Source organism: Aquarana catesbeiana, linkage group LG10 (assembly GCF_042186555.1).
Source record: "Aquarana catesbeiana isolate 2022-GZ linkage group LG10, ASM4218655v1, whole genome shotgun sequence".
NCBI classification, from domain to species: Eukaryota; Metazoa; Chordata; class Amphibia; order Anura; family Ranidae; genus Aquarana; species Aquarana catesbeiana.
Genome location: NC_133333.1, coordinates 17481242 through 17508805, shown reverse-complemented (window position 1 = coordinate 17508805; position 27564 = coordinate 17481242). Strand labels below are relative to the sequence as shown.

The window sequence follows — 27564 nt, the reverse complement described above, 5'->3', positions numbered from 1 at the left end:
AACGGTATCCCAGTTTACTTGTTTAATACTACATTTTGGGGCTCCCCCTTATATTAATTTGAGCAGGCAGCTGATTGACATAAAAAAAAGGGAAAAGCCTAAAAGACATTTGATATCAATGAGAAGGTAGCCAATATCAGTAGGGTTAAGGTAGAATATAATGCAGTGCTTGCACCACATGTAACGACCATTTTTGATTTATATCCAGCAGATTCCGACTTTTGGGTTCCCAGATTACAGAAACCTTTCGTGGCACAACCACGCATCGATGATTTGTAAGTGGATGATCCAACTGAAATAGAAAGGAATAAAAAGTGATCTAAGGCAGGAAAAAAAAATCAGAGTCTCTGTTATAAAAAGAGTCCTCATCCAGAGAGAAAGGAGAAGGAGAGAGGGTGAGAGAGAATGGGAAAGGAGAAGAAGAGCCTGAGATGGGGGGGGGGTAGAAAGAAAAGTGGGGGGAGCAGGAGAGAGTAGGGGAGATGGAGAGACAGTAGGAGGAAGGTTAAAGGAGAGGAGAGAAAAAATAAGAGGGACAAATAAAGAGAGGATGAGAAGGAGAGAAAGAAGGGGGTGGGGGTTAGACATGTGCAATTCGTTTTGTTACGAATACAAATTCATTTTCGGAAGAAATTTTATATATTTGGTAATTCGGAAGCATCCAAATGAACGAAAGACTCTTGACAAATGCATACGAAAACACATTTTCAGAAAGAACGAAAATCTGAAAGAACGAAAACCTGAAAGAGCAAAAAACGATTCAACCTACAAGTTTAACAAATCGATTACGGTACATTTGGATAATTTTGTTTTTCGGTTTTTCTATTGTAATTAAATTATTAACAAGTATTATAGTTTTTATTATTGTTATTATTTATTATTATAAACTATTAAATTATAGGTAATGGAATTTCATTCCAAATTTGGCTAAAGTAACTGTTAGAGAACATAATGAATATGAATGCATCCGAAATTATGAATTATCCGAAGTAACGAATGCCGATCATAACAAATGATCCCATAAAGAAACAAAAAAAAAGAATGAATTGAAAACAAAAATACACGAATTTTTCGGTAGTGCACATGATCTGATCCTAAAAAGTTTTGCCTTTTAGTTATATTTTGAAAAAGATATTTTGAAAAAGAAGTATGGGCTTAAAAAAAAAAAAAAAACTCACTATACTCAATTAGGTGGGCATGTATATGTCCCCCGCCGGCCCTGCACTCAAACACTGCTGATCCCTCTGTTCTCCCCCTCCGCTCTGAGCTCCATGACTGTCAGTCAGCAGTTCTCTGCTCTGCCCCTCCAGCGTTCACGGGCTGTGGAGGGGGAAGGTGAGGTTGGCTCAGGCTCTCTGCGGATTTTTGAGAGGCTGAGCCTGGTGCTGGTCCAGGCTTCTGGGTGGATCTTGACCATATATTCTGGATATTTTCAGAGCCTGAACCGGCTCTGTGACACCAGCCGACAGAGGGCTTCAACCTGCTGTCAGCTGAAAACAGGTCACAGGAGTGACGAAGGAACTGCACTCCTGTGATCCATAGGAGATGTATAGCCAAAAAAAACTTTGGCTATACTTCTCCTTTAAGGCTACCCAATCAAAGGGTCTAAAAACTGTTATAGAGGTGTAATGAAGAATTTTTCATTATGCTCAACTAACACATCCTTATTGCCAGTTATCCTCAATACATCTAACGTTCCATCTGAAAAGGTTTCACAATCCAACAAACAGCATATTATTTAATAGAATAAAATTATGATTTGATAGACACTAAATATTATATGGATCTTATGTCTCTTTTAGGAGGACTAATTTGTGTTATTAGCTTTCTGGACCTTGTAATATAGGCATGGGTGGTGTCTATCTGATTGATATCATCCTATATATTGGTGTAACCATTTTTTTATGAAGGTAACTCCATAATAGAAGGAATTATGGCGTATGCATAAAGTTTGGCTTTGCTAGCTAAAACAACAGGCTCAGTATGTATAATGCTTTAGGCTGCTCTGCTAGACTGTTTACCTCAGGGCCATTTTACGACAGACCGAATTTAAAGACTTTCAGATTGTACATCTTTTGGACTCTGTATTTTTTACTCTTGTTCAATAAACTTCTTTTTTTGGAAAAAAATAAATACAAGACTTTTGCAGACCTTAGCTAGCGAGGTTTTTATGATAACTTTGCTTTCTGTTTAAGGGGTGTTAAGCTGGACAGTGTTTCATGAAATGTGTCACCTTCCTTTATAAATGGCTACCACAGATCTGATTGTGTTTGTTACTGACTTGTGAGATTTGGGGAAACTGAGGGTGGACATTAGACATGTGCAATTCGTTTTGTTCCGAATTAGTTTTTCAACGAATTTCGACAAATTCGTTAATGTTAATTTGTATTCGTTACGTTCACTAACAGCCATATTTGAAAGGAAATTCCAATACCTATCATTTAATAGTTAGTTACTATTTCAGATTTTCAGATTTTTGGGTTTTTGAATTTTCAGATTTTGAATTTACAAATTTCCGAATTTTCTAATTTACAAATGTACAAATTTACGAATCCTCTAATTTACGAATGTACGAATTTATGAATTTAGGAATGTACGAATGTGCGAATGTACAAATTTACGAATTGGGTTCATAACGAATGACCCGAAAAACTAAAGAAAAATAAACGAATGAAACGAAAACTAACACATTTTTTGGCAGTGCACATGTCTAGTGGACATAAAGGACAGAGATAAAGAACAAAAAAATAAAGAGTGAGAGGGGAATATAGGGATGCTACAACCTAAACTCACATCTAGAAAGGATATATATTCAACTTTGTTTGTGTAATCTGAGATTGAATTACTGAACTCTGTAAAAAACAGGCTTTTTTTCAACATAGCAGCTAAGAAAGGCAGGTAAAACATTGAAAATGTACCTAGAATTTTACTAATAGTTAACATAACTGTTAACCAATCATTTTTTATGAAGGCAACTCCATAATAGCAGGAATTATGGCATATGCATAAAGTTTGGCTTTCCTAGCTAAAACAGGCTCAGTATGTATAATGCTTTGGGCTACTCTGCTAGACTGTTTACAACAGGCCATATTAACCACTAGCCAACCGCCCGCCGTCATTTGATGGCGGTGCAATGGCTCCCCTGCGCAAATCACGGTTGCTGTGTGGCGGCCGCTTTAAGGGGCATAGGGGGTGAGCAGGAATGGGGATCTGTGTGTGTAAACACACAAATCCCCCTCCTATCAGGGGAGAGGAGACAGAACGTGTGTTCCTAGTATATAGGAACACCGATCGGTATCCTCCCCCGGTCAGTCCCATCCACCCATAGTTAGAACACACAGTAAGGGAACACATTTAACCCCTTGATCGCCCCCTAGTGTTAACCCCTTCCCTCCAAGTGACATTTATACAGAAATCAGTGGCTATTTATAGCACCGATCGCTGTATAGATGTCAATGGTTTCCAAAAAGTGTCTGATCTGTCCGCCACATTGTCGCAGTCACGATAAAAATCGCAGATCACTACCATTACTAGTAGAAAAAAAAAAATGCCATAAATCAATAACCTATTTTGTAGGCGCTATAACTTTTGTGCAAACCAATAAATATACGCTAATTTCGATTTTTTTTTTTACCAAAAATATCTAGAAGACTACATATCGGCCTAAACTGAGGGAAAAATCTGTTTTTGTTTTTTTTAAATTTTGTGATATTTAATATAGCAAAATGTAAAAAATATTGTGTTTTTTTCAAAATTGTTGCTCTTTTTTTTTTTATAGCGCAAAAAATAAAAACCGCAGAGGTGATCAAATACCACCAAAAGAAAGCTCTATTTGTGGGAAAAAAAGGACATAAATTTTGTTTGGGTATAACATCGCACGACTGCGCAATTGTCAGTTAAAGCGATGCAGTGCCGAATCGCAAAAAATGGTCCAGTCAGGAAGGGGGGGGGGGGGAATCCTTCCGGGGCTGAAGTGGAAGATTTTTGCAGACCTTAGCTAGTGAAGTTTTTATGATAACCTTGCTTTCTGTTAAAAGGTGTGTTAAGCTGGACAGTGTTTCATCAAATGTGTCACCTTCCTCCATGAATGGCTACCACAGACATTGATTTTAAATCTGATTGTGTTTGTTACTGACTTGTGAGTTTTGGGGAAACTGAGGGTGGACATGAAGGACAGAGAGAAAGCCACTCCCCTGACCTATTCAACTTTGTTTGTGTAATCTGAGATTAAATTGATGAACTCTGTAAAAAAACAGGATTTTTTCAGCATAGCAGCTAAGAATAGACAGGTAAAACATTGAAAATGTACCTAGAGTTCTACTTGTAAATATAAGTGTTAAATAATAATTTGCAACACTTCATATTTACCTGCCAAAAAATATTAGAAAAATGTAAATTTCATTTTACCTGTTTCTTCTGTGTTTTCTAATGCACACGTATCCTCATCCCCCATGCAGGACATCATCTGGTCAGACTTGCAGTCTTTGGATGTGGTGGACACACAAAATGGGCACGATTGTCCGTTAGAAGTAAAGTTCAAAGGTGGCACTGGAAGAATGGAAAAAATATTAACATATATCTAAACCCAATCACTAAAATCTCATATAACAGGAAGACCAGCCCACACACACACACACACACACACCAAGAGAAAGTTCCATTTGTGTGAAAAAAATTCTAAAAATTTAGTTTGGGTACAGTGTAGCATGACAGCTCAATTGTCATTCAAAGTGTGACAGCGCTGAAAACTGAAAATTTGCCTGGGCAGGAAGAGGGTTTAAGTGCCCAGTAGGCAAGGGCGCTAATCATTTGGGTTGCAGTGTAACAATCATGTTGATAGGAGTGAAGAACAGAGTGACAAAGAGATGAGCTCATCCATGTACTGCTTCTCTTTTCACCAGTTAGGGGTTGGGACCTGTAAGTGAAAGTGAAACTTTGGCAAAGAAAGATCAGGTCTCCCCCATGCCAGACCGAGCTGTGCTGTGTGACATAACTATTCAAATCTCAGAACTGGATGAACAGAAACACAATTCCTTTGGCAAGTAAAACAACTCCCATATACCCTATATTACCAAAAGTATTGGGACGGCTGCCTTTACACGCACATGAACTCTAATGGCATCCCAGTCTTAGTCCGTAGGGTTCAATATATTAATATATATATATATTTACATATTGTAAACATGACTAAACATAATAAAGGCTTACTTCAACCTATATATATATATTAACAAAAGTTTTTTGTTTTTTTCCAACCAAGAGCAATACCACTGTAATATATATATATATATATATATATATATATATATATATATATATATCTATATATCTATCTATATATATATATATATTGTGGCAGAGCAAGGCTCTGTCACTATGAAAATGGGGTTAAAGTGGACACAGAGTCTGCATATTGTCTGAGTGCAGAGCTACAGAGTGTAGGTTTGAGGTGGAGAGAACTGCTCTGGCAGTTTTCTCCAGGTTTTGCTAGTTCCTTATGGGGCTCTGTAGTTTGGAGATCCTTCAGAGTCTTGGGTGGGACGGGATCTCCAACCCTGTGTCCGGGTCTTGTGGACAGCCAGCAGGGTGTGTGCCCAGGTGCACACAGCCCATATAACGAGGGACTGGTGAGAGCAGAAAGGGTGGAGGAAGGTGAAGTTGGAGCAGTGGCTGCTAGTAACTGTCTCTGTGTGAGAACAGATGCTGTGTGCGTTGAAGGGCTTCAAAGCTATGTGCGTCCAAGGAGCCAGATGCTGTGTGCGTTGAAGGGCTTCAAAGCTATGTGCGTCCAAGGAGCCAGATGCTGTGTGCGTTGAAGGGCTGTAAAGCTGTGTGCGTCAAAGGAGCCAGAAGCTGTGTGCATTGAAGCTCTTGAAACTGTGTGTGACCAAGGAGCCTAAGACTGTGTGCATCCAAGCAGCTTGTTTGAGGGGCCTGTTCCCTATAGCAGCAATACTGCTGAAGAGTAGCCAGGTGGGCTAGCATTTTCATTTGGATTTTCTATTGTATTTACTTGCTGAAGCTTGGACCCCTGCGTGGGATTCCTGGATGGACTTTTGTTGTTTTTTCCTTTAATAAACGTGGGCTACCAGGCCCTTAACTATAAATGCCTCTCTGATGTGGACTCACTGCACTAAAACGCATCTATCCACTTGAGCTGAACAATCCCCAATGTCACAAGTGGTGGAGAATGCGGGCATGTAGACGGTTGAATCTAGGTCCTTGCTCCATGGTGAGTCGCATCAGGAACTACTGCTAGCTGTGTGTGGCAGCCAGGCGAACAGCATTGCACAGAAGTTTGATGGACTGTGTTGCATGCAGGTTGTGTACCTGTGAAAGGAGAATCGCATATTTTTTCTCTCCGTGTTGCATGCAGGTTGTGTACCTGTGAAAGGAGAATCACATATTTTTTTTTCTCTCTGCTGTGAAGTGTGTTGCAAGTTGCTGTGTGTAAGACAGCAAGCATGGGGCGTTCAAAACAGAAAAAGGAAGCAATCCTTGCTGAAGCAAGGGAAAGGGTTCTATGGCTAGAGGGTATTTCACCACATGCCCCAGCCACGCCAGAGAATTTTTCCAAGTGTGAAATTTCTGTGACCTGGGGTAAATTAATCATGTCATCCCCAGTTAAAAAGGAAGTGAAAGAAGTTTCCCCTGGCAACAGGAAGCCAGGTGGACAACAGCGTGTGAAAAAGAGGAATATGGTCATCTGTGGAAGCAATGTCCAGGCCAACAGGGATGTCGGGGATCCAAGGAGTCTGTCTGCTGATGGTCATGACCAGTGGTATCCTGTGGCAACAGAGAGCCAGTCATTAAGGAGATTCCAAGAAAGTAAAGTTCAGCTACCAGTACCGTGCTTGGAATGTGGTCAAGTGGGGCATGGAATTTTTACTTGCCCAAGGTTCTGGAACAACGCTGAAGAGTCTGGAAAGGCTGCAGTGTCGTCCTGTGGCCACACAGAGGAAGTAGCTGGTATGGATGCAGCTGAGAGACAGCGCACTCAAGTGAAGGGTATGATGTCAGCCACTGAAAATGGTAAGACTGTTTCAGTTTGTGGGACTGAACCTAGTGACATGGGAGTGTGTCCAGCAGGAAGATCCGCAGTGCAAATGGACATAGACTTGCTGCAGTGTGCTACCCGGAGCAGTGGGGAGGCACTTGGTGAGGACCAGCTGACAGCAAGGTTAAAGACTCAAATGAACATGGGAACTATGCATGTGCCTGCTATAATCCAGCAGAGTGCTGGAGAGGTTAAACTAGGGGTGACCAAAACTGTTATTGTGCCATGTTCCCTAGTGACAGGTGCTGCAGAGTTGCCCAGGGAAACTTCAGAGGAGCTTGCAGTGACGGAGCAGAGAGTTTCCCAGGTCAGCTATGGAGCTGCCCAAGGAGGAAAGAGTTCCCCTTTAAAGATAGAGGGTGATGTGAGGAGAGGCTCACAGGCTGTGGTTGGTAATAGACAATCCACAAAAGTAGCAGTTATGTCTATACGTAATGAAAATTATGATGGTTATGCTGACAAATATGTTACTGTTGGGAAATGTGATGGTATTGGTGATAATGACATTGAAAAATGTGTTCCCTTTAATGTCATGTCTGAAAATGTTGGAAATGTGTTCACTGCCAATGATGGGAGTAGGATATCTCCCATGACAACCAGAAGCGCAGGCTTGTCCATGGGAGTCTCGTGGGGTCTCCATGTGTTGGAGCCAGAGGTTTTCCAGGATGGCTGTGGTGCTACTCTGGTGAAACAAAGGAAGACTGAGTCACACAGTGAGAGTGTGCAGGCGCAGCCCCACAACCCTAAGTGTAACCCTGGTGTCAAGGGGTTAATTCAGCCAGCAAAAGCTGAAAGTGCAGAGCTGTGTGTGTCAGTAGCGCCCCCAGAGCAGGTAGGGCAAAAGCATGTATTACAGCCTGCCTTGTCAGATGATGTGTGCACCCAAAGGGATATGTATAGAAATGACACAGGTGATGTTTTGGCTAGTGAATCCCAGGTTCCTGTGGGGCCTTCTAGAGTAGGTGATGGAACCACAATAGACTGGGATAATTGGTATGAGAATGCAATCGCAATATTAAATAATGTGGTGGACATAACACCTGCTATGCCCAATGGAGGGATCGCAGATCGGCTGGTGCTCAAGGACACGTTTGTCCCTGCGAAGGTTAATGCCCTCCAGTCTGAAGGAACTGTTCAGGGTGCTGGCAAAGCAGATGTGTTGTCCACAGCCCCACAGCTCAAGTGTGAAGGTGACAATGTGACTTATAATGACCTGCAGTGGCTCACTGACACTGGTACAGAAGGGAAAAGTGTGAGACATGTGTCTGACAGCGCTCCAGGGGAGCAACAGGCTGTGATGAGGGGTACCTCCAAGGAGTTGGAGGTCTCTTCAAATGTCTCAACCTCACAAGCTGCAGTGGATGAGCCCCTCCATGTCTTGGACAGGGAAAAAGACCTTAGAAAGGTCTGGTATTTAGACATTGGATGTTTAGAGATGACAAAAACCTTACTTGAAATGCTGGAGTTGGTAAAAATGCACTCACTGTACACTTGGGTGTCTCCACCACAGTCGGACCAGGTGGTGCTGCGTAGTACCCATGGGTGGAGCCAGGTGGTACAGGCTGTGCTGGGAAGCCTTGATCGAGAATGGTATTGGTGGGACCAATGCTTATTAACAGTGTGGCAGATAGTCTTGAGGTTCTCTGAGAGGGTGCTCCCAGTTACTGAGTGGTATGGAAGGTGCCCAGGAGAACTGTTGGAGACATCAAAGGTCTCTCCGGCTGGTGTAGTGACTATAAACATCTCTGCTGGTGTGGTCCGAGGTGCGGCTGAGCAGTGGTCAATAGAGGGCGTGGATACTGTTTCACCCGCTAAACCTCATGAGAAGGTAGGGCCCAAAATAGACGCAGCACTAGCAGAGATGCTTTCTATCACTCAGAAAGAGGTACAACTTAAAGTACCCGGAGACACTGTAAAGGAAAGTGCTAATGTTGGTTGCTGCAACAATGTAATGTGTACATCAGAAAGGAGTAGTTTGTGCTTGGATCAGTGTCATTTGTTAGATCAGTTACCCATGGAGTGTTGGACAACAGGTGAGGTGAAGCTGTGCTATGGACCCGTGGGGTGTAATCACTTGCCTGTGTTTTGTCCCTCCTCAGGTCTGGTCCTAACAACAAGTACTGAGATAGATGGCACTGATTGTGTTCGACAGGATGTCATTGAAATGTATGATCTGCTAATGTTTGGTGCTGTTAAAAGTGACGTGGTTGCCGTGGGTAACCAGAGAGAGGTTTTTGAACCTGAAAGACCTGTGGTGAAAGATAAAACTGACGTCTGTAAGCTGAAAGGTAGGATCAGGGAAGGCAGAGTTCCCCCAAGAGAGGAGAGTATGCTCAGGAACCCCAAGAGAAGAGAGGGAAGGCAGAGTATACGGAATTATAGGACCCTGTTAAGATCCAAGGTGGGACGTACCTGGAAGCACACCCGAAAAAAGGGTTGGGCCTACGTGGCTGATGGCCAGCACAGAAGTGTCCCAACTGCTATGGTGGGTGCAGGTGTTTCTCCCTCCGGATCGAAACAAGAGGGGGGGGTATGTGGCAGAGCAAGGCTCTGTCACTATGAAAATGGGGTTAAAGTGGACACAGAGTCTGCATATTGTCTGAGTGCAGAGCTACAGAGTGTAGGTTTGAGGTGGAGAGAACTGCTCTGGCAGTTTTCTCCAGGTTTTGCTAGTTCCTTATGGGGCTCTGTAGTTTGGAGATCCTTCAGAGTCTTGGGTGGGACGGGATCTCCAACCCTGTGTCCGGGTCTTGTGGACAGCCAGCAGGGTGTGTGCCCAGGTGCACACAGCCCATATAACGAGGGACTGGTGAGAGCAGAAAGGGTGGAGGAAGGTGAAGTTGGAGCAGTGGCTGCTAGTAACTGTCTCTGTGTGAGAACAGATGCTGTGTGCGTTGAAGGGCTTCAAAGCTATGTGCGTCCAAGGAGCCAGATGCTGTGTGCGTTGAAGGGCTTCAAAGCTATGTGCGTCCAAGGAGCCAGATGCTGTGTGCGTTGAAGGGCTTCAAAGCTGTGTGCGTCCAGGGAGCCAGAAGCTGTGTGCATTGAAGGGCTGTAAAGCTGTGTGCGTCAAAGGAGCCAGAAGCTGTGTGCATTGAAGCTCTTGAAACTGTGTGTGACCAAGGAGCCTAAGACTGTGTGCATCCAAGCAGCTTGTTTGAGGGGCCTGTTCCCTATAGCAGCAATACTGCTGAAGAGTAGCCAGGTGGGCTAGCATTTTCATTTGGATTTTCTATTGTATTTACTTGCTGAAGCTTGGACCCCTGCGTGGGATTCCTGGATGGACTTTTGTTGTTTTTTCCTTTAATAAACGTGGGCTACCAGGCCCTTAACTATAAATGCCTCTCTGATGTGGACTCACTGCACTAAAACGCATCTATCCACTTGAGCTGAACAATCCCCAATGTCACAATATATCTATCTATCTATCTATCTATCTATCTATCTATCTATCTATCTATCTATCTATCTATCTATCTATCTATCTATATATATCACTAAATAGCAAAGACATCTTCAAAAATTCTACACATTATCATTATCCTCTTCTTCATCCTCAGATGATCCAGACACGGCAAACTTGTGACCATGCAAAGGCGATTCCATTTCTGTAATGAACTTTAGCATACCTGCTCCCTTCACAGGCTCAGATGGATCATCTTGCTCCATAGCCTCCTGCTGCGGTGACAAGGGCACAAAACTTCCTTGGTAAGATGACATACTGCCAGTCAAAACACCTGACAGCTGATCACCCACAGCCTGTCTGCCAGAGCTTTCTCCACTTTCTGCAGGCATACTGATACTTGCCACGGGATGCAAAGATTTTCCAGCATGCTTGCCAGAAACACAGTCCAAGCCCACAGAAACTTTTTTGCATTACACTGACTATGGCTTCTCGCACTCTGGTGATGCCTGCCCTCCACTGGCCTCTATGGGGCAATACTGTTCCCATCCATTCTGTTGCAGTAGAAGATCTATGGTAACCATATCTTTGCATGCGATAATCATTGCAATACTTTTCCTTGAAAGCTCCGCTGGTTTCTTTCGAAGCGGCCACCAGCAGACTCTGCTTTTCCACTTTGGCCTTTAAAGCCATTAACTCAGGCCGCATCTGTCTTCCCCTGGAACTGTGAAGCCGGTCACTTGCAATTTTTTTATGCTTGAAGTCAAACTTTAACTTCTTCCTCCTTGTCGATTCTCGCAATTCTCGCATAAACCTTCTTTCTGTAGGTTGCCAGGCTTTCACCTTTAGATGGGCCATTTCCCAGGTCCTCAAACACTGGTATGGGAGGACCGGTACTCTGGCCATCCGGGGGGGATCCTGCCCTTGGTCCACCCCAGATTCCTGCATCCACTCTGGGTATAGGAAGTAATCAAGCTCCTTGGATCAGTAAGCCTCACTGGAGCTCAGGAGAGCAGCAGTAGTGCAGCCACACCCTTTGCAGCTATAACAGCTTCAACTCTTCTGGGAAGGCTGTCCACAAGGTTTAGGAGGGTGTCTATGGGAATGATTGACAATTCTTCTAGAAGAGCATTTGTGAGGTCAGGCACTGATGTGGATGAGAAGCCCTGTCTCGCAGTCTCCGCTCTAATTCATCCCAAAGGTGTTTTATTGGGTTGAGGTGCAGGCCAGTCAAGTTCCTCCACCCCAAACTTGCTCATCCATGTCTTGATGGACCTTGCTTTGTGCACTGGTGTGCAGTCATGTTGGAGCAGGAAGGGGCCATCCCCAAACTGTTCCCACAAAGTTGGGAGCATGAAATTGTCCAAAATGTCTTGGTATGCTGACGCCTTAAGAGTTCCCTTCACTGGAACTAAGGGGCCAAGTCCAGCCCCTGATAAACAACCCCACACCATAATCCCCCCTCCACTAAAATGATTTGGACCAGTGGACAAAGCAAGTCTTAATACTTTTGGAAATATAGTGTATGTAGTTAATGGCATGTTTAGCTCCTTTTCCTTTTGGAGTTTACTTTTCAGAATAAAATAAATATGGAGGGTACCATTGCTGACCTATCCATTTCAAAATACTAGTTGTCCAGCCAGAAGTCAAGCAATGGCAGCCCCGTATTTTCCTAGATATCCCTGCACCAGTAAGATATGTCAGAGTCACCCCATAACACACTTCATAGCAGTCATACTCTAGATATGTGACATCAGTGCATCTGTTTACTTACATACAGGAGTGGATGGCGTGCAAGAGTTTGATTCGCAGCAGGTGGAGCTGAATCTGTATTTTCCAGATGGGGCAGCAAACACTCCCGATTGTCTGCAGTTGCTCTTTTCTCCACAACCTCTTACAAAATTAATGCTTTGTTGGCCTCCTGTAAAAGAAAAAAAAATGCAGAAATTGAAACAACACTTTTTGAGACCCATGTACTCCTTTTTATTGTTTTCTTAACTTCTGGAAGGTCTATAAACTTCTGGAAAGAATTCCCATGAATGTGTTTCGTGGGAAAATGCACCCGAGGCTATTATTGCAGTTGTTTGATCAATGCTGGTAGAGCAAGCCACCCAGTGGCGTTTTGAGGATAAGATCTGCCCTTTTAATCCTTTCACTGCCAGCGCTAGTTTTTCAATGTTTTTGCACGCGTTTAAAAAATCATTTTTAGGCCTGAAGATTACCTAAAATCCCCAAAACATTATAGATTTTCTGAACACAGACACCCTGGAGATTAAAATAGGGGTAGTTACAATTTTTCTATGTCACATGATATTAACGCAATGATTTATGAAAAAAACAAACATAAATACACACCTGTGCTACTAAGTAATTAAATAAATAAAAACATATACCCAGCCGCTGCCACAAAGTACTGAAGCACAGTTGAGCTGAATGTGCAAGCCAAACAATATTGTATATAGAAACAGTAGAGCAATAAAAGTAGTGCATAATGTCCTGTACGATAAAGTGCTCAGTGCTTGTAAGAGCCGAAATGCAAAATCTGCGCGTAGGCAGATAGTAGTTAACGCTGCTCCAGCCGGGAAGTTGCGTTAATTGTGCTTCCCGGGTTTTTCTTGGTGGGTATTCCTGGGTCTAACTCCCCGATCCTGTGTTCTATAAAAAGGGTCGGAGGCTTGGACCCTGGAGTTGCTTAGGGTGTTCTTTTTGCTGGTTCTGTTCCGGCCAGTCCGGTCCTACCCATTCTTTGCCACCACCAGGTCTGGAGGCCCAGCAATGTGCAGAAGTCGGAGTTCCCACTGCCCAGGGGGATTGCCGGGGCTTGCAGTCCCTCCTTGAACATGCCAACCATTGACATTACCAAAGATGGACTCTTTCCTGTGCAGGTATGCTGGGGCAGCCACAAAAAGTTAGCCACTGCCCTCACCTATAACTGGCCTATGCAGCAAGGAGCATTGGAGGGCAACACATGTCAAAAATGGCCAAGGAAAATTCCAAGCTCTATTTGCCGATCAGCCTGCGACCAACCAAATTGACTTGCCTAACAATATGCGTTTAAAAACAGGGGTTTAGTCTGCACACATTTGCAAATACATGCGTAAGCTACAGGCCCCCGGCAAGGCACCCTGTTACCTGTAGTTTCTACCTCTAACTTATAAGAGGCTCCACAGTGGAAGCACATGCATTCTGATGGGATAGATGAAGGGCAGATAGGCTGGAGGGAGCCCACCCCTCCTTAAAAGTACAGGGACACACTTAACACCCAGCACACAGCACCAGTTTTTAAACGCATACTGTTAGACAGGTCAATTTGGTTGGTTGCAGGCTGGTCGGTAATTAGAGCTTGGATTTTTCCTTTCCCTTTTTTGAGATGTGTTGCCCTCCAATGCTCCTTGCTGCATAGGCCAGTTATAGGTGAGGGCAGTGGCTAACTTTTTGTACGCTTGATATATAGGTCAGGCAATGCACTAACACCTTTGCAGCCATGGTGCTATGTGCAAGGTGTTCAGTGTGTCCCTGTACATTTAAGGAGGGGTGGGCTCCTTCAAGCCTATCTGCCCTTCATCTATCCCATCATAATGCATGTGCTTCCACTGTGGAACCTCTTAAGCTTCCTAAGCTAGAGGTAGGAAGTACAGGTAACAGGGGGCTGTAGCTTACGCATGTATTTGCAAATGTGTGCAGACTAAACCCCTGTTTTTTAAATGCATACTGTTAGACAGATCAACTTGGTTGGTCGCTGGATGGTCGGTAAGTAGAGCTTGTCATTTTCCTTGGCCTTTTTTGACATGGGGCACCCACAAACCTGAGTTAGGGATTGGGAACATTAGGGAAATGTTTGCACTTTATTTCGGACTGTAGTGGTAATTTATATAAGTAAAGCTTTTGGAACTTTGCCTTTGCCTGGTCTGAAGTTACTCAATGCAAGTAACCGGCACACATAGTCTACAGCTCGGGTCACTAAACACATGGGGTATGAAGACAGTGGTATGAGTCAATACAGTGTGAATATACAGGGGTTACCAAGGGTAACAAAGGTTTCTGTAGCAGCCTGGCATTAGGTGTGTACATGTGGCAGGTGAGACAGCCTCTTGCAGCGAGGGAGATGCTGTTGGCACTCCTTCAGCAGTAATCTGCCTCCCATAGCAACAACGGGACCCCATACCATTACTGGGAGTGAGGTACATTATTCATGGACAAATGGAGAGGGTAAGGCCTCTGCGTGTCCGTCCTAAATGTTAAAAGTTACCGTGGTGATGTACAGGAACACCGAAAGAGTTTATTAAAGATTAGTGTTGGACGAACAGTTTGAAACAAGCAAAAGTTCAGCCCGAACATAGGCTGTTTGCCCGTCGGCGAACACCTGAATTGACAGGGCATTCAACTGTTGTTGGGCTCAACAAGCGCTCCACAATGCACTGAGCACCACACAGTGCATTCTAAGCCCTGATTGGCTGAAGCAATGAAGGCTTTGCCCAATCAGGGCATAGAGCACTGTCAGATCCATGATTGGAGAACGTTGTGAAGACTTTGTCCAATCATGGTGCAATGCTCATAGACCCACCCCACACTATAAAAGGTAAAGGTACCAAAGGAGCCATTTGCAGTGTGATGTTGGAGTGGAGAGAGATAGAACAGGGCTCTGTTCATTGCTACTAGTGAGTTAGTGTGCTATAGTGTACTATTGTGATTCTATTGTGAGTGTAGCGTGTCAGTGTAATGTGAATATAATAATAGTGCAGCGTCAGTGTAGTGCATCCGTGTAGGTTTACTGTAGTGTCAGTCTAGTGTGTTAGGGCAGTTTTACTGCAGTATATTAAAGTGTAGAGTGTCATGGCAGTTTTACTGCAGTATATTGAAGCGTGTCAGTGTATAGTGTCTGGGCAGTTTTACTGAACTATATTGAAGTGCATCAGTGCAGTTTTACTGCAGTATATTGTAGTGTGTCAGTGCAGTTTTACTGCAGTATATTGAAGTGCGTCAGTGCAGTTTTACTGTGGTATATTGAGGAGCGTCAATGCAGTTCTACTGCAGTATATTGGAGTGAGTCAGTGCAGTTTTACTGTGGTATATTGAAGAGCGTCAGTTCAGTTTTACTACAGTATATTGTAGTGCAGTTTTACTGCAGTGTTTTTGAAGATTATCTAGGGGTGAAAATAGACATGGAGAGCTTTTCAGTCAATGATCCACTGGGTTACTGGGTCATGGAAAATAAACCACTAGCCAGAACTTGCCCAGTATGCAATTGAGCTTCTGGGCTGCCCTGCATCCAGTGTGCTTTCCGAACAGGCATTCAGTGGTGCCGACGGTTTTGTGGCATATAAAAAAGCATGTCTGTCCACAGACTCCGTTGACTGGCTGACATTTTTTTTTAAATGAATCATTCCTGGATTAGCAGCAGCTATCAAGCCCCTAATGCCGATGTCACCAATTAAGTGTTTTTGGGATGTGGAATCATTGAAAGACTGTCTAGGCTGCCTAGCTTTGTGGGTGTTGATTTTACCTGGAAGAATTTTTTTGGTATCGGTTTCATGGCCAAAATAACACACAAGGACCATTTTTTCTGCACCTGTTTGACAGGTGCATATAATTTCAATTTTTTACAGCAAGGCCAATTCTTGCTTTCATCAACAGTACCTCTATAGGGTTATGGTGTGAGGGCACCACCAACACCCACAGCCTAGTTTTTCCACACCTGATACTTCTATGCAAGGTTTGCGAAACAGACACCAGAATTTATCCAAAAAATCTCGAATCTTGTTCTGAGCACACTAAATTGTGGCCTCATCATACAGACTGGCTCCCTAAGCCGTTGTTTACTTGATAAAGAAAGCTTTTTTTCTTTATAAATGTAATTTTTGCTGCAGCAGTTCTCTACACCGTACAGATGCAACACTTTACAAGCAGACTATGGGGACCCCCAGGCACTATATTTAAAGGCATTTTTCATTTTTATTGTTTCACTTTAAGCATCATTAAACCTTTCTAATTGCTCATTTAAAAATTATCTTTTTTAAAAACTTTTTTTTTGCATTGATACATGTCCACCAGGGCAGTACCCGGACCCCCATACCCTTTGTATGCTCAAAAACTTGCATATACTGTAAGCCTTCAAAATGTGCACTTTTGATTTTTCAAGTTCGGGTCCTATCGACTTTAATAGCGTTCGTTGTTCAGTTTCAAACTTTTGCGATGTTAGAAAGTTCTAGCGTGAACAGAACCTGGGGTGTTCGGCCCATCTCTAGAGTTTGCATGTTCTCAGTATCCTTGTGTCCTTGGCCCTAGTTTATGTGAGAGAGGCACCTTAAATTGTAGGTTCCTTGAGGGCAGAGACTGATGTGAATGTACATTATGCAAAGCACTGCACTATATAAACCAATTCATACCAGACCCTTATGTGAGCATGTATAATGGCAGGTCAGGAAAGGGGGGGATGAGTGAGCAATCCCCTCCCCGGACCACACCAGGCCACATGTCCTCAACATGGGGGTTTGAGTGCTTTGGAGCAGGAAGAGCTCTGCGCCCCCCACCTCAAAGCCCCTTGTGCTCATGTTGATGGGGACAAGGGCCTCTTCCTAACAACCCTGGGTGGTGGCTGTGGGGGCAGGGGGCTTATCGGAATCTGGAAGCCCCCTTTAACAAGTCCCCCACTCCCCTATGATGAGGGCATGTGGCCTGGTATGGTCCAGGAAGGGGGGGGCACTCGCTCGTCCACCTCCCCCCCTTTCCTAACCTGCCGGGCTGTATGCTCAGATAAGGGTCTGGTATGGATTTTGGGATTTTTTTTTTTTTTACGTGGGGCTTTCCCTCAAAATCCATACCAGACTGAAGGGTCTAGTATGGTCTTGGGAAGGGACCCCATGCCGATTTAAAAAAAAAAATTCAGTGTGGGGTTCCCTTTCAAGATCCTCAAAGCACAAGTCGCATACCACAAGTCGGATCGGTTAAGATGATGATCTGACTTGGTCTCGACTTACATTCAAATCATTTGGCTGAAATTGTGTCCAAGTCGGACCAAAGTAGTGCAGGAACCTTTTTCAAAGTTGGACCGACACAAGTCGGGACCAGTTAAGACAGCTCTCAAAGGGGACCATTGATTTTGACATGTCATGCGACTTGTGCTCTTGAAGTCGGATCGCATATTGGACCAGTGTGAACCGGCCCTTAGAGTGTTTCTTTCACTTGTGGAGGCTCATCATTATGTGGGATGTGGGTGTTGCCTAGAGAGGTTTGCACGTAAATGCAGCCTGCCTTAGGAACGCCCACTCCTCCAGACTAACGCCCATCCATCAAGGCATTTTGATATTTGCATAGGTTTGATATGACTCAGTGGAAGGTGGGTTGGATCTCTGTAGAGACACCACTGCCTCCCCACAGAGAACAAGGGTGTTCTTCTGTATCAATCTGTTATTTTTGGTGCACCTAGAATATATTTAGCTGATTTAAACAGATTTAAAAACTTAGTTGGGCCTGTAGTCCTTTTTTCAGGATAAAGTGTAAATTCTCTTACAATCTCTTCGCTGGTAGCTTACCTAGACTTGTAACTTGGTAGATGGATATGCAGACAAGCTTTGAAGCGCAGGTTGCGCTGTAACCAGAGCATACGGGAGAGGATTTGCTTGAACACTGTGTGCAGCTGATGGCATAACCTGCAATGTGAGAAGATACATTGTTACTGATATTCAAAGTATTAACCACTTGCTTACCGGGCACATACTGTATAGCCCCTTCCTGCCCAGGCCAATTTTTATCTTTCAGCGCTGTTGCACTTTGAATGACAATTCCCCGGTCATGCAACACTGTACTCAAATGGCATTTTTATCATTTTTTTTTTCACACAAATCGATCTTTATTTTCGTGGTATTTAATAATCACCGCTGTTTTTTTTTTTTTTGCCAAAGAACGAAAAAAGACAAAATCCTTTACTGATGGCCACTGATGATGCAGCACCGGTGGGCACTGATGAGCCTGCACTTATAGGGGCACTGATAGGCAGCACTGATGAGCACTGATAGGCGGCACTGATGAGCACTGATAGGCACTGGTAGGCAGCACTGATGGGCACTGATAGGCACTGGTAGGCGGCACTGATGGGCACTGATAGGCACTGGTAGGCAGCACTGATGGGCACTGATAGGCACTGGTAGGCGGCACTGATGGGCACTGATAGGCACTGGTAGGCGGCACTGATGGGCACTGATAGGCACTGGTAGGCGGCACTGATGGGCACTGATAGGCACTGGTAGGCGGCACTGATGGGCACTGATAGGCACTGGTAGGCAGCACTGATGAGCACTGATAGGCACTGGTAGGCAGCACTGATGGGCACTGATAGGCACTGGTAGGCGGCACTGATGGGCAGCACTGATTATCGGCTTTCTTCTTTTCTCCTCACGCTGTCAGCAGCTTCTGTTCACATGCTCTGGTCATTGGCTGACGGCTGATCACGTGGTAAAGGGCCGCTGTGATTGGCCCTTTACCCCGATCTGTGGTCAGCCGAGTCCGAAGGACGCACGAGCAGCGTGATCACGGGAGGATGTCTATGAATGCCCTCCCCCCACTGGAAGCCTGTGTTGTAGCCGTCTTTCCGCTAAAGCGCGGGTGGAATGTGGTTAACCCTTTCATGACCAGGGGTCTTTCAAGCCTAGATGTCCAGAAAAAATTTAGCAGTGTCAGTAGACATCAGTTAAAGTGTATTTAATACTAGAAAAAAGAAAATGTAAAATATTGCAGTTTACCAGTTCTTAAATATGGTGGTTGCATTGTTTTTTTGTTTTTGTTTTTTTTTTTGTTTTTCATGCGGTTTTCCTTTACTTTCACCTGGTGATCCTGCCAGTAACACCCTTCCTGTTCTAAGGTGACAATGATCATTCACTTTACCCTATATACTGTACGGAGGAGCAGAGTTGTCACCATAGGATAGGTCTACAGAGACCTCCTCCTGATCTCTTCTTCATAACATACAGTAGATGGTGGGTATTTGTAGTAGATAATAGATAATTAGAAACCATGTAACTGATCACAATGTAGCACAAGCAGTGAGAATAGCACATTATCAGCTGAAAAGACTTCTGGCAGGACCAACTGGTATTTTATGCACTAATCGAACAGATACAACAAAATGCTTTCACTATTATATTCAACAGAACAAAAGGGACCAAATAAGTGAAGTTCATTGTTTGGGCTTACATACCCTTTAACCCCTAACCCCTTTAATATTTTACATTTTCTTTTTTCTGGTATTAAATACACTTTAACTGATGTCTACTGACACTGCTAAAAAAATTTTTTTTCTTTTAAAAAAAATATGTTTATGGGATGATGCCAATGAGAACATTTTCTGCACTAGCGGATTCACTCTCAGCCCAGGCTACGCTATCTACCATATCGCACAGGTTGGCAACCTATCCCGGTACCACGCTTGAATTCACTGAGCTCCTGAGAGCGACCCATTCTTTCACAAATGTTTGTAGAAGATGTCTACATGCCTAGGTACGCAATTTGATACACCTGTGGCCAACGGAGGTGATTGGAACACCTGGATCCAATGATTTGGAGGGATGTCCCAATACTTTTGGCAATATAGTGTATTTATTCTTCTGCATGAAGAAGCTGGAAAAATAAATTAGTACTCAACCGTTTACCAAGGCTTTGTTCTTACCCTGGTAAAATCAAAAAGTAATGTAGTAATATTGTTTTTATTGGATGGTCATACAGTATGCATTGGATTGTCAGAGACCTCCACGTTCTTCTTATTTCGTATCCTGTTGTCACAGGAAGTAAAGAGTTCCAGACAACAGCAAAAAAAAAAATGCAAGTTTTTCACCCTTGTCCACTCTACATAAAAAAACAACTTTTTGGTCCAAATCGGGCTTTAAAATCATGAACTCATCTGGGTTTCCAAAATAACACTGGAAATAAAAATCTAATTTTGAAAGTGTTTACTTGCAAAAAAAAAGGTTCTAAAAGCAATGAAAGTGTATCTAAAACATTTTTTTTTAATACGTTGTAGCTTACCATTTCTTACATGTGGTGTGTATAATGTTTTTTTTATTTTCAGGTTAAGAATATTTTCAGCAAGTACAGAAAATTCCTGTTGATCCTGCTAGAAATGCAGTGCCCTTGTCATTTCCTTTAAGCTTAACCATTTCAGCCCCAGAAGGATTTGCCCCCTTAATGACTAGGTCATTTTTTGCGATACGGCACTGCGTCACTTTAACTGACAATTGCGCGGTCGTGCGATGTTGTACCCAAACAAAATTGATGTCCTTTTTTTTTCCCCACAAATAAAGCTTTCCTTTGGTGGTATTTGATCACCTCTGCGGTTTTAATTTTTTTCGCTATAAACAAAAAAAGAGTGTCAATTTGGGAAAAAAGGGGTACAAGAGCTAGAAAATTGGACTTTAGAGGCACATAAGTAGATAAAAATGGTTTTATTTTATTAAGTTTAAATTACAAAGTTGAAAATAGATACTATAAATGTTACATTTTCCATATGAAGATATTATGTATTTAGTATTTCCTACCCTACATGCAATTTAGAACCCCACTTGTTATACATGTAATTTATAATCAAACATTACAAATACTAAATACATAATATCTTCATATGGAAAATGTAACATTTATAGTATCTATTTTCAACTTTGTAATTTAAACTTAATAAAATAAAACCATTTTTATCTTTTATAGTCCAACTACTCGTGTGCCTCTAAAGTCCAATTTTCTAGCTCTTGTACCCCATTTATCTGATATAGGGACGTTGGCACACCATTTTAGCAGTACAGTGTCACCCTGTTTATAGGTACATATCCACTTGGGAATCCTTTAAATTTGGGAAAAAAAACTATATTTTTTACTTTTTGCTATAATAAATATCCCCAAAAATTAAAAAATAACTAATTTCTTCATCAGTTTAGGCCAATATATATTCTTCTACATATTTTTGGTAAAAAAAAAATCGCAATAAGCGTATATTGATTGGTTTGTGCAAAAGTTATAGCGTCTACAAAATAGGGGAAAGATTTATGGCATTTTTTTTTTTTTAAGGGAAGAGTCAGGTGTCATCACTTCCGGCCGCGGCCGAGACCGGAACTACTGGGATCTGTGCTGTTCATTTTAACCTCCCTGGCGGTATGATTATTTTGGATTTTAGGTGCTGAAAGCGGTACAATTATTTTGCATGGAAATTTGGCATTTTATATTGTAGGTCTGTAAATCTTAACAATAACACACTTAAATCTGTCCAAACCAGAGTCTAGTAGATATCCCGGGTATGATAAAGTTTGAAACACAAAAACATAAATTATAATATAATAAATAAAAATAAATAATAAAAAAAAATAAAAAAAAATAGTAATAAAATAAATTTCCCCACAATTCACTATCGCTCAATTCTGCAAGTGTTCTAATTTACTATCGCTGTTTTCTAGCTGGTCTAAAGCCACTTTTGACGTAAAGGGACACTTTTTGGTTGCTATGGACAATTTCCAGTTTCCAGGCAGAAAGAACAGTGTATATCATGTAAAACTGCATGCAGGGCATGGGCCAAAGCACTGGGGACAAAAGGGATGTGAAATCATTTCATACAGATTACAGTACTGTATGTGTTATGATTTTTACTTTTTTTTTAATTTGCCGCCAGGCTCCGCCCCCGTGCGTCGCGCCGCTCCCAGGGAACGGAGCCTGGCACGGAGAGGCTTCGGAGGAGGACGGAGCCCTCAGACACTGCAGGTGACATCGCAGGATCCCGGGGACAAGGTAAGTAACGCCGCCCCAGGATCCTGCAATGCGATCCCGAGTGTGGCTCGGGGTTACCGCTAATGGTCCTGAATTTTAACCTCGAGCCACACTCGGGAAAACCGCCAAGGAGGCTACGCTGTACATGTAAGTTACTATGTTGTTTTGAATAAACCTGTTTTGAATAGTGCACAATGGGGATACTCCTTTCTATTGCATGCCTCCACCCAACTTGCCGACCTTGAGGCCTTCCATTGGAGATTTGCCAAACCTGTGACGATCGGATGGAGACTGATCGATTGATGGTGTTTCATCCACTTCCTGATTGCAGGCTTGACTTGACCCTAGGGGTCTTTGCTAGAGGTGAGATGCTGGGGGAAACGTGTGGCGCACCACGGGGTACGGTTATTAGGAGGAATCTGTCACTTATCATCGTTTGCACTTGCACTTTTTTCATCTTGTTTTTGCACGAACTGTTTTATGAAGACTCATTTTGTTCAGGTTGGAACTGTATTACATAAATTGGATCGACTTGTGGCTATTTTTATAGCGTTTCTGTGCTTTTTTTGCACTGTATGCGATTTTTGTTATTGCATGCAACTTTTTTTTTATCTCATGCGATTTTTTTTCAATTTTTTCTAAAGTTGTGATTTTTTTCATCTTGATGCACTTATAGACTATTTTTGGATTTATTCACCTTCATTTGGATTTGTTTATTTATTTATTTAATGTCATATTTCATGAATTTTCACTGTTATTTATCCAATGTCACTTCTTATGAATTTAATGGATGTTTAGTCACTTTATTTATGTGATTTTGCTCTTTACGCATATGCACTTTACTTGAAGAATTGGATTATATTTATTTCATCACATTTATGCACTTCGAGTTAGCGCCACATATCTCTATTTACCTTATTTTTATTATTATTATTATTTTTTTACTAGCAATGGCAGCGATCAGCGATTTTTAGCGGGACTGCGACATTGGAGTGGACAGGTCAGACACTTTTGACACTTTTTTGGGACCATTGACATTTATACAGTGATCAGTGCTACAAAAATGCACTGATTTCTGTGTAAATGTCACTGGCATGGAAGGGGTTAACACTAGGGGGCGATCAAGGGGTTAAGTGTGTTCTCTCATATGTGTTCATAACTGTGGAGAGGGAAAGGGACTGACTGGAGAAGGAGAGAGATCGCTGTTCCTAATCACTAGGAACAGCAGATCTCTCTCCTCCCCTGTCAGAATGGGGATTTGTGCGTTCATCCGCGTTCTGGCTATCGTGCCCATCGCGACCGCCGGCCACGGGCATCGGGTCCTCCGCCGTGCTGCTATGGCTCTTAAAGGAGCCCCGTACAGGTACGGCAATTCGCGCAGGGCTGCCAACCTGCCACAGTATATGTGCGTGAGCTGGTCGCAAGTGGTGACCCCCCCCACTAAAACCAACAATTTATCACAAACCTTATTGCTAATGTTGTCATGTGATTATATGAACGTATGCACAAAACACAACAAAACACAAGGTTTTTTTTCTGTTCCCAATAATCTAATTCACAAAAGCAGCCAAACAAAATTTAACCTTGCCACATCAAATTTCTGGATGAGTCATTAAACCTATTCCTAAACCATGATAACTTAGGTATGCTACTCCTACGCGATATGTGGAAGCCTTGGAACCTCACCCTCATGCCCTTCCCCAGAGGCCTCCTTATGAGCTTGAAGACACCTATCTAAAAACCATGCATCCAACGATATTTCCCCTGAGGTATCGCTCCCACTGAATGTCCTAGAATCCATGGTACCCACGTTAAAGGAGTTGTAAAGTCAGAAGGTTTTTTATAGTAATGCATTCTATGTCTCGGCCGTCCGAGACTCTCCCTCCCGATTGGCTGAGACAAAGCAGCGGCACCGTTTCCTCCCACTGCTGTCAATCAAAGTCAGTCAGCCAATCAGGAGACAGAGGGGGCGAGGCCAGGCGGCAGCTCTGTGTCTGAATGGACACAGGGAGCTGTGACTCGGCTCGGGTGTCCACATAGCAAGCTGCTTGCTGTGGGGGCACTCGACATGAGGGATGGGGCCAGGAGCACAGAAGAGAGACCTGAGAAGAGAAGGATCCGGGCTGCTCTGTGCAAATCCACTACACAGAGGTGGTAGTGGTAGTGTTTGTTATTTTTATAGAAAAAAAAAATGAGACTTTACAATCATTTTAAATACTAACCCAAAGCTTGAATGCGGAATTACTGGAATCTCAAACCTTTATGACCAGGGCAAACTTAAGACTGTTGCAACATTCGAAAAATACATTTCTTGACCAAATACCCCATCTCAAACTTCACCACGCACCCCAAGGCATGGGGCTTTTACACCTCTGCAGAGCAGAAGCCCTGTTTTGAGATTCTCCGCAAGACAAAAGTATATTTTGTAAATCTAACTTGATGACCAAATGGGAAAAAAGATCTTAAGACTACATTTACCCCCAACCAGTGGAGGACTGCATTACACTCAATTTTCAAGGCTTCCCTCTGGGTTTCACATGATACTAAAAATCACCAATAGATGGTACTATACTCCTTTTCGGTTGGCGAAAATGTCATCTTCCTGCTCTGCCCCATGCTGGTGCAACTGGTGCAGGTAAGAACACTGTTACACGTTCTTTGGGAATGCCCCACCTTCACCAGTTTCTGGAGGCAAATTTTTAAACTTATATATACCTGTACAAGGGTACTCTTCTCCCCATGCCCAGCCTTAGCTCTACTAAACCTCAGTGTAGATAAATTCCCAAGAGACCAAAAATCTTCTGTGTGCAGCAGGAAGAGCAGGAAGATGACATTTTTGTCAACCGAAAAGGAGTATAGTACCATCTATTGGTGAATTTAGTGTCATGTGAAAAGAAGTGGGAAGCCTTGAAAATTGAGTGGAATGCAGTCCTCCACTGGTTGGGGGTAAATGTAGTCTCAAGATCTTTTTTTCCATTTGGTCATCAAGCTAGATTTACAAAAAATACTTTTGTCTTGCAGAGTAACATACAAAAGGGCTTCTGCTCTACAGAGGTGTAAAAGCCCCATGCCTCGGGGTGCGTGGTGACGTTTTAGATGGGGTATTTGGTCAAGAACTGTATTATGAGGATGACTGTGAATATTGCTGAGCCTGATCCCTAATTCTTAGACAGTGGAAGTCACTGCTGGAACCCAATCTATCAGAAGTGATTGGTATTATTAATTTGAACAAGACCTAGAACAAGTAGAGTTTCTTACAACTTTACTTCCTCCTCTCCTCTACCTTTCTCAGTTGGGGTCCCCCAAGGTTTTGTTCTTGGACCTCTCCTATTTTCAATCTACACCTCCTCCCTGGGTCAGCTGATAGCCTCCCATGGCTTCCAATACTACCTCTATGCTGAAGAAACCCAAGTCTATTTCTCTACCCCTCAGCTCCCTCCCTCTGTCTCCTCACATATCACTAATTTACTATCAGATATATCAGTCTGGATTTCACACCACTTCCTCAAACTCAATCTATCCAAAACCAAACATATAATTTTTCCTCCCCCATATGCCTCTTCCCCTTCCCCTGATCTCTTTGTCAAAATCGATGGCACAACTATAAGCCCATCCCCACATGCCAAGGTTCTAGGTGTAGTCCTGGACTCTGAACTCTCCTTTAAGCACCACGTCCAATCACTGTCCAAATCTTGCCACCTCAACTTCCGCAACATCTCCAAAATACGCCCTTTTCTAACCAATGACACAACAAAGCTCTTAATTCGCTCGTTGGTCATCTCTCGCCTCGATTACTGCAACTCCCTTCTCATTGGCTTACCTCTACATAGTCTATCACCTCTTTAATCCATCATGAATGCTGCTGCCAGACTCATCCACCTTACCAATCGCTCTGTGTCTGTTACCCCTCTCTGTCAATCCCTCCACTGGCTTCCGCTCACCCAACGAATTAAATTCAAAATACTAACAACTACTTACGAAGCCATTCACAATTCCCCCAGCTACATCACTAGCCTAGTCTCTAAATCCCAACCTACTCGTTCTCTTCGTTCCTCTCAAGACCTCCTGCTCTCTAGCTCCCTCGTCACCTCCTCCCATGCTCGCTTCCAGGACTTTTCCAAAGCCCCTCCAATCCTATGGAATGCCTTACCCCAATCCGCTTATTGCCTACTCTATTAGCTTTTAGACAATCCCAGGAAAACCCTTCTCTTCAGAGAAGCCTATCCTACCCACACCTAACAACTGTATTTTAATTTTCTCCATCAGGTCACCCCCCACAGTTATTACCTTTTGTTCCACTTGACCCTCCCTTCTAGATTGTAAGCTCTAACGAGCCGGGCCCTCTGATCCCTCCTGTATTGATTTGTATTGTAAGTGTACTGTCTGCCCTCATGTTGTAAAGCTCTGCGCAAACTGCTGGCGCTATATAAATCCTGTATAATAATAATGAGAAGCTGTTGGCTTTGAACTCACTATCATACAATGCCTTTCAAAAGTCTTGGAGTATATGGACGAGCGGTTAAATAAGTAACATGATGTACGTATCCTGAAACAGTTAATGTAATTCTTGTTCGGTTTATGTCTGTACTGACCCTGTAAGTTTGTTAAAACCAATAAAAATCTTACTGTTAATAAAAACGTATTCCTAAACTGAGTAGGAAAGAGGAAAAAAGGAGGAGGGTGTGTGTGAAAAAAATTTATCCCAAAAGATGCGAGTACTCGTGACTGAAGTGTGTTATTTACAGGGCTAGGCAAAAAAATAAAGGGAAAAATTGTATTACATTTTAGATTTTGGGTTTAGAGGCACTTTAGGTGGTAAGTTTAGTGAAGATTTACATACAGCTGTGTTGAACTTTTTATTATAAATTGCAATTTTGTATTGCATTAATTTGAAGATAAAATTATATTTGATCTCAAATCAAAGGGTTGAGTTAAAGGAATAAAGAAATTAGAGAAAACATTTTTCAATTAAATAACATGTGTACGAAGTCTACCATTATCTAAAAAACAAATTGATGGATGTGTTAATGCGAATTCATTAAAAACAGACTCACCTTGTGTCACAAGACCTGAAATGAGGCACACGACTGCAAGGAGTGAATCCATGGCGAAAGATAATAGGCAAAGATCAACCAGAAATGATACGGGCTGATTTATACCAAGGATGATAAATGATTAACTTAGGTTAGGTGTGCCTGTATCAAGTTCTTAGTTTACATTTCTTCCCATTTTTAAAATTAGCATTTTGAAAAAAACATAATTTAAGAAAAAAAAAATGTAACTTTTTTTTTTTTAAACTTTTTTTTTTTTAAGTAAAAATTGTATTGTTTACATTTTTAAAGGGTTTGTCCACCCAAAACTTTCC

General features: G+C 42.7%; 1 protein-coding gene across 1 annotated transcript; it reads right to left on the bottom strand.

Annotated features, from left to right (window-relative positions):
* LOC141110403 (phospholipase A2 inhibitor NAI-like) lies at nucleotides 1–27359 on the bottom strand. Its single transcript, XM_073601739.1, has 5 exons — nucleotides 27254–27359; nucleotides 17993–18109; nucleotides 12235–12381; nucleotides 4408–4548; nucleotides 1–292 (listed from the first exon to the last, which is right to left on the bottom strand). The coding sequence occupies exons 1-5, from the start codon at nucleotides 27303–27305 to the stop codon at nucleotides 99–101; spliced, it is 651 nt and encodes a 216-aa protein (XP_073457840.1). The 5' UTR covers nucleotides 27306–27359; the 3' UTR covers nucleotides 1–98.
* Nucleotides 27360–27564: the final 205 nt, after the last annotated feature.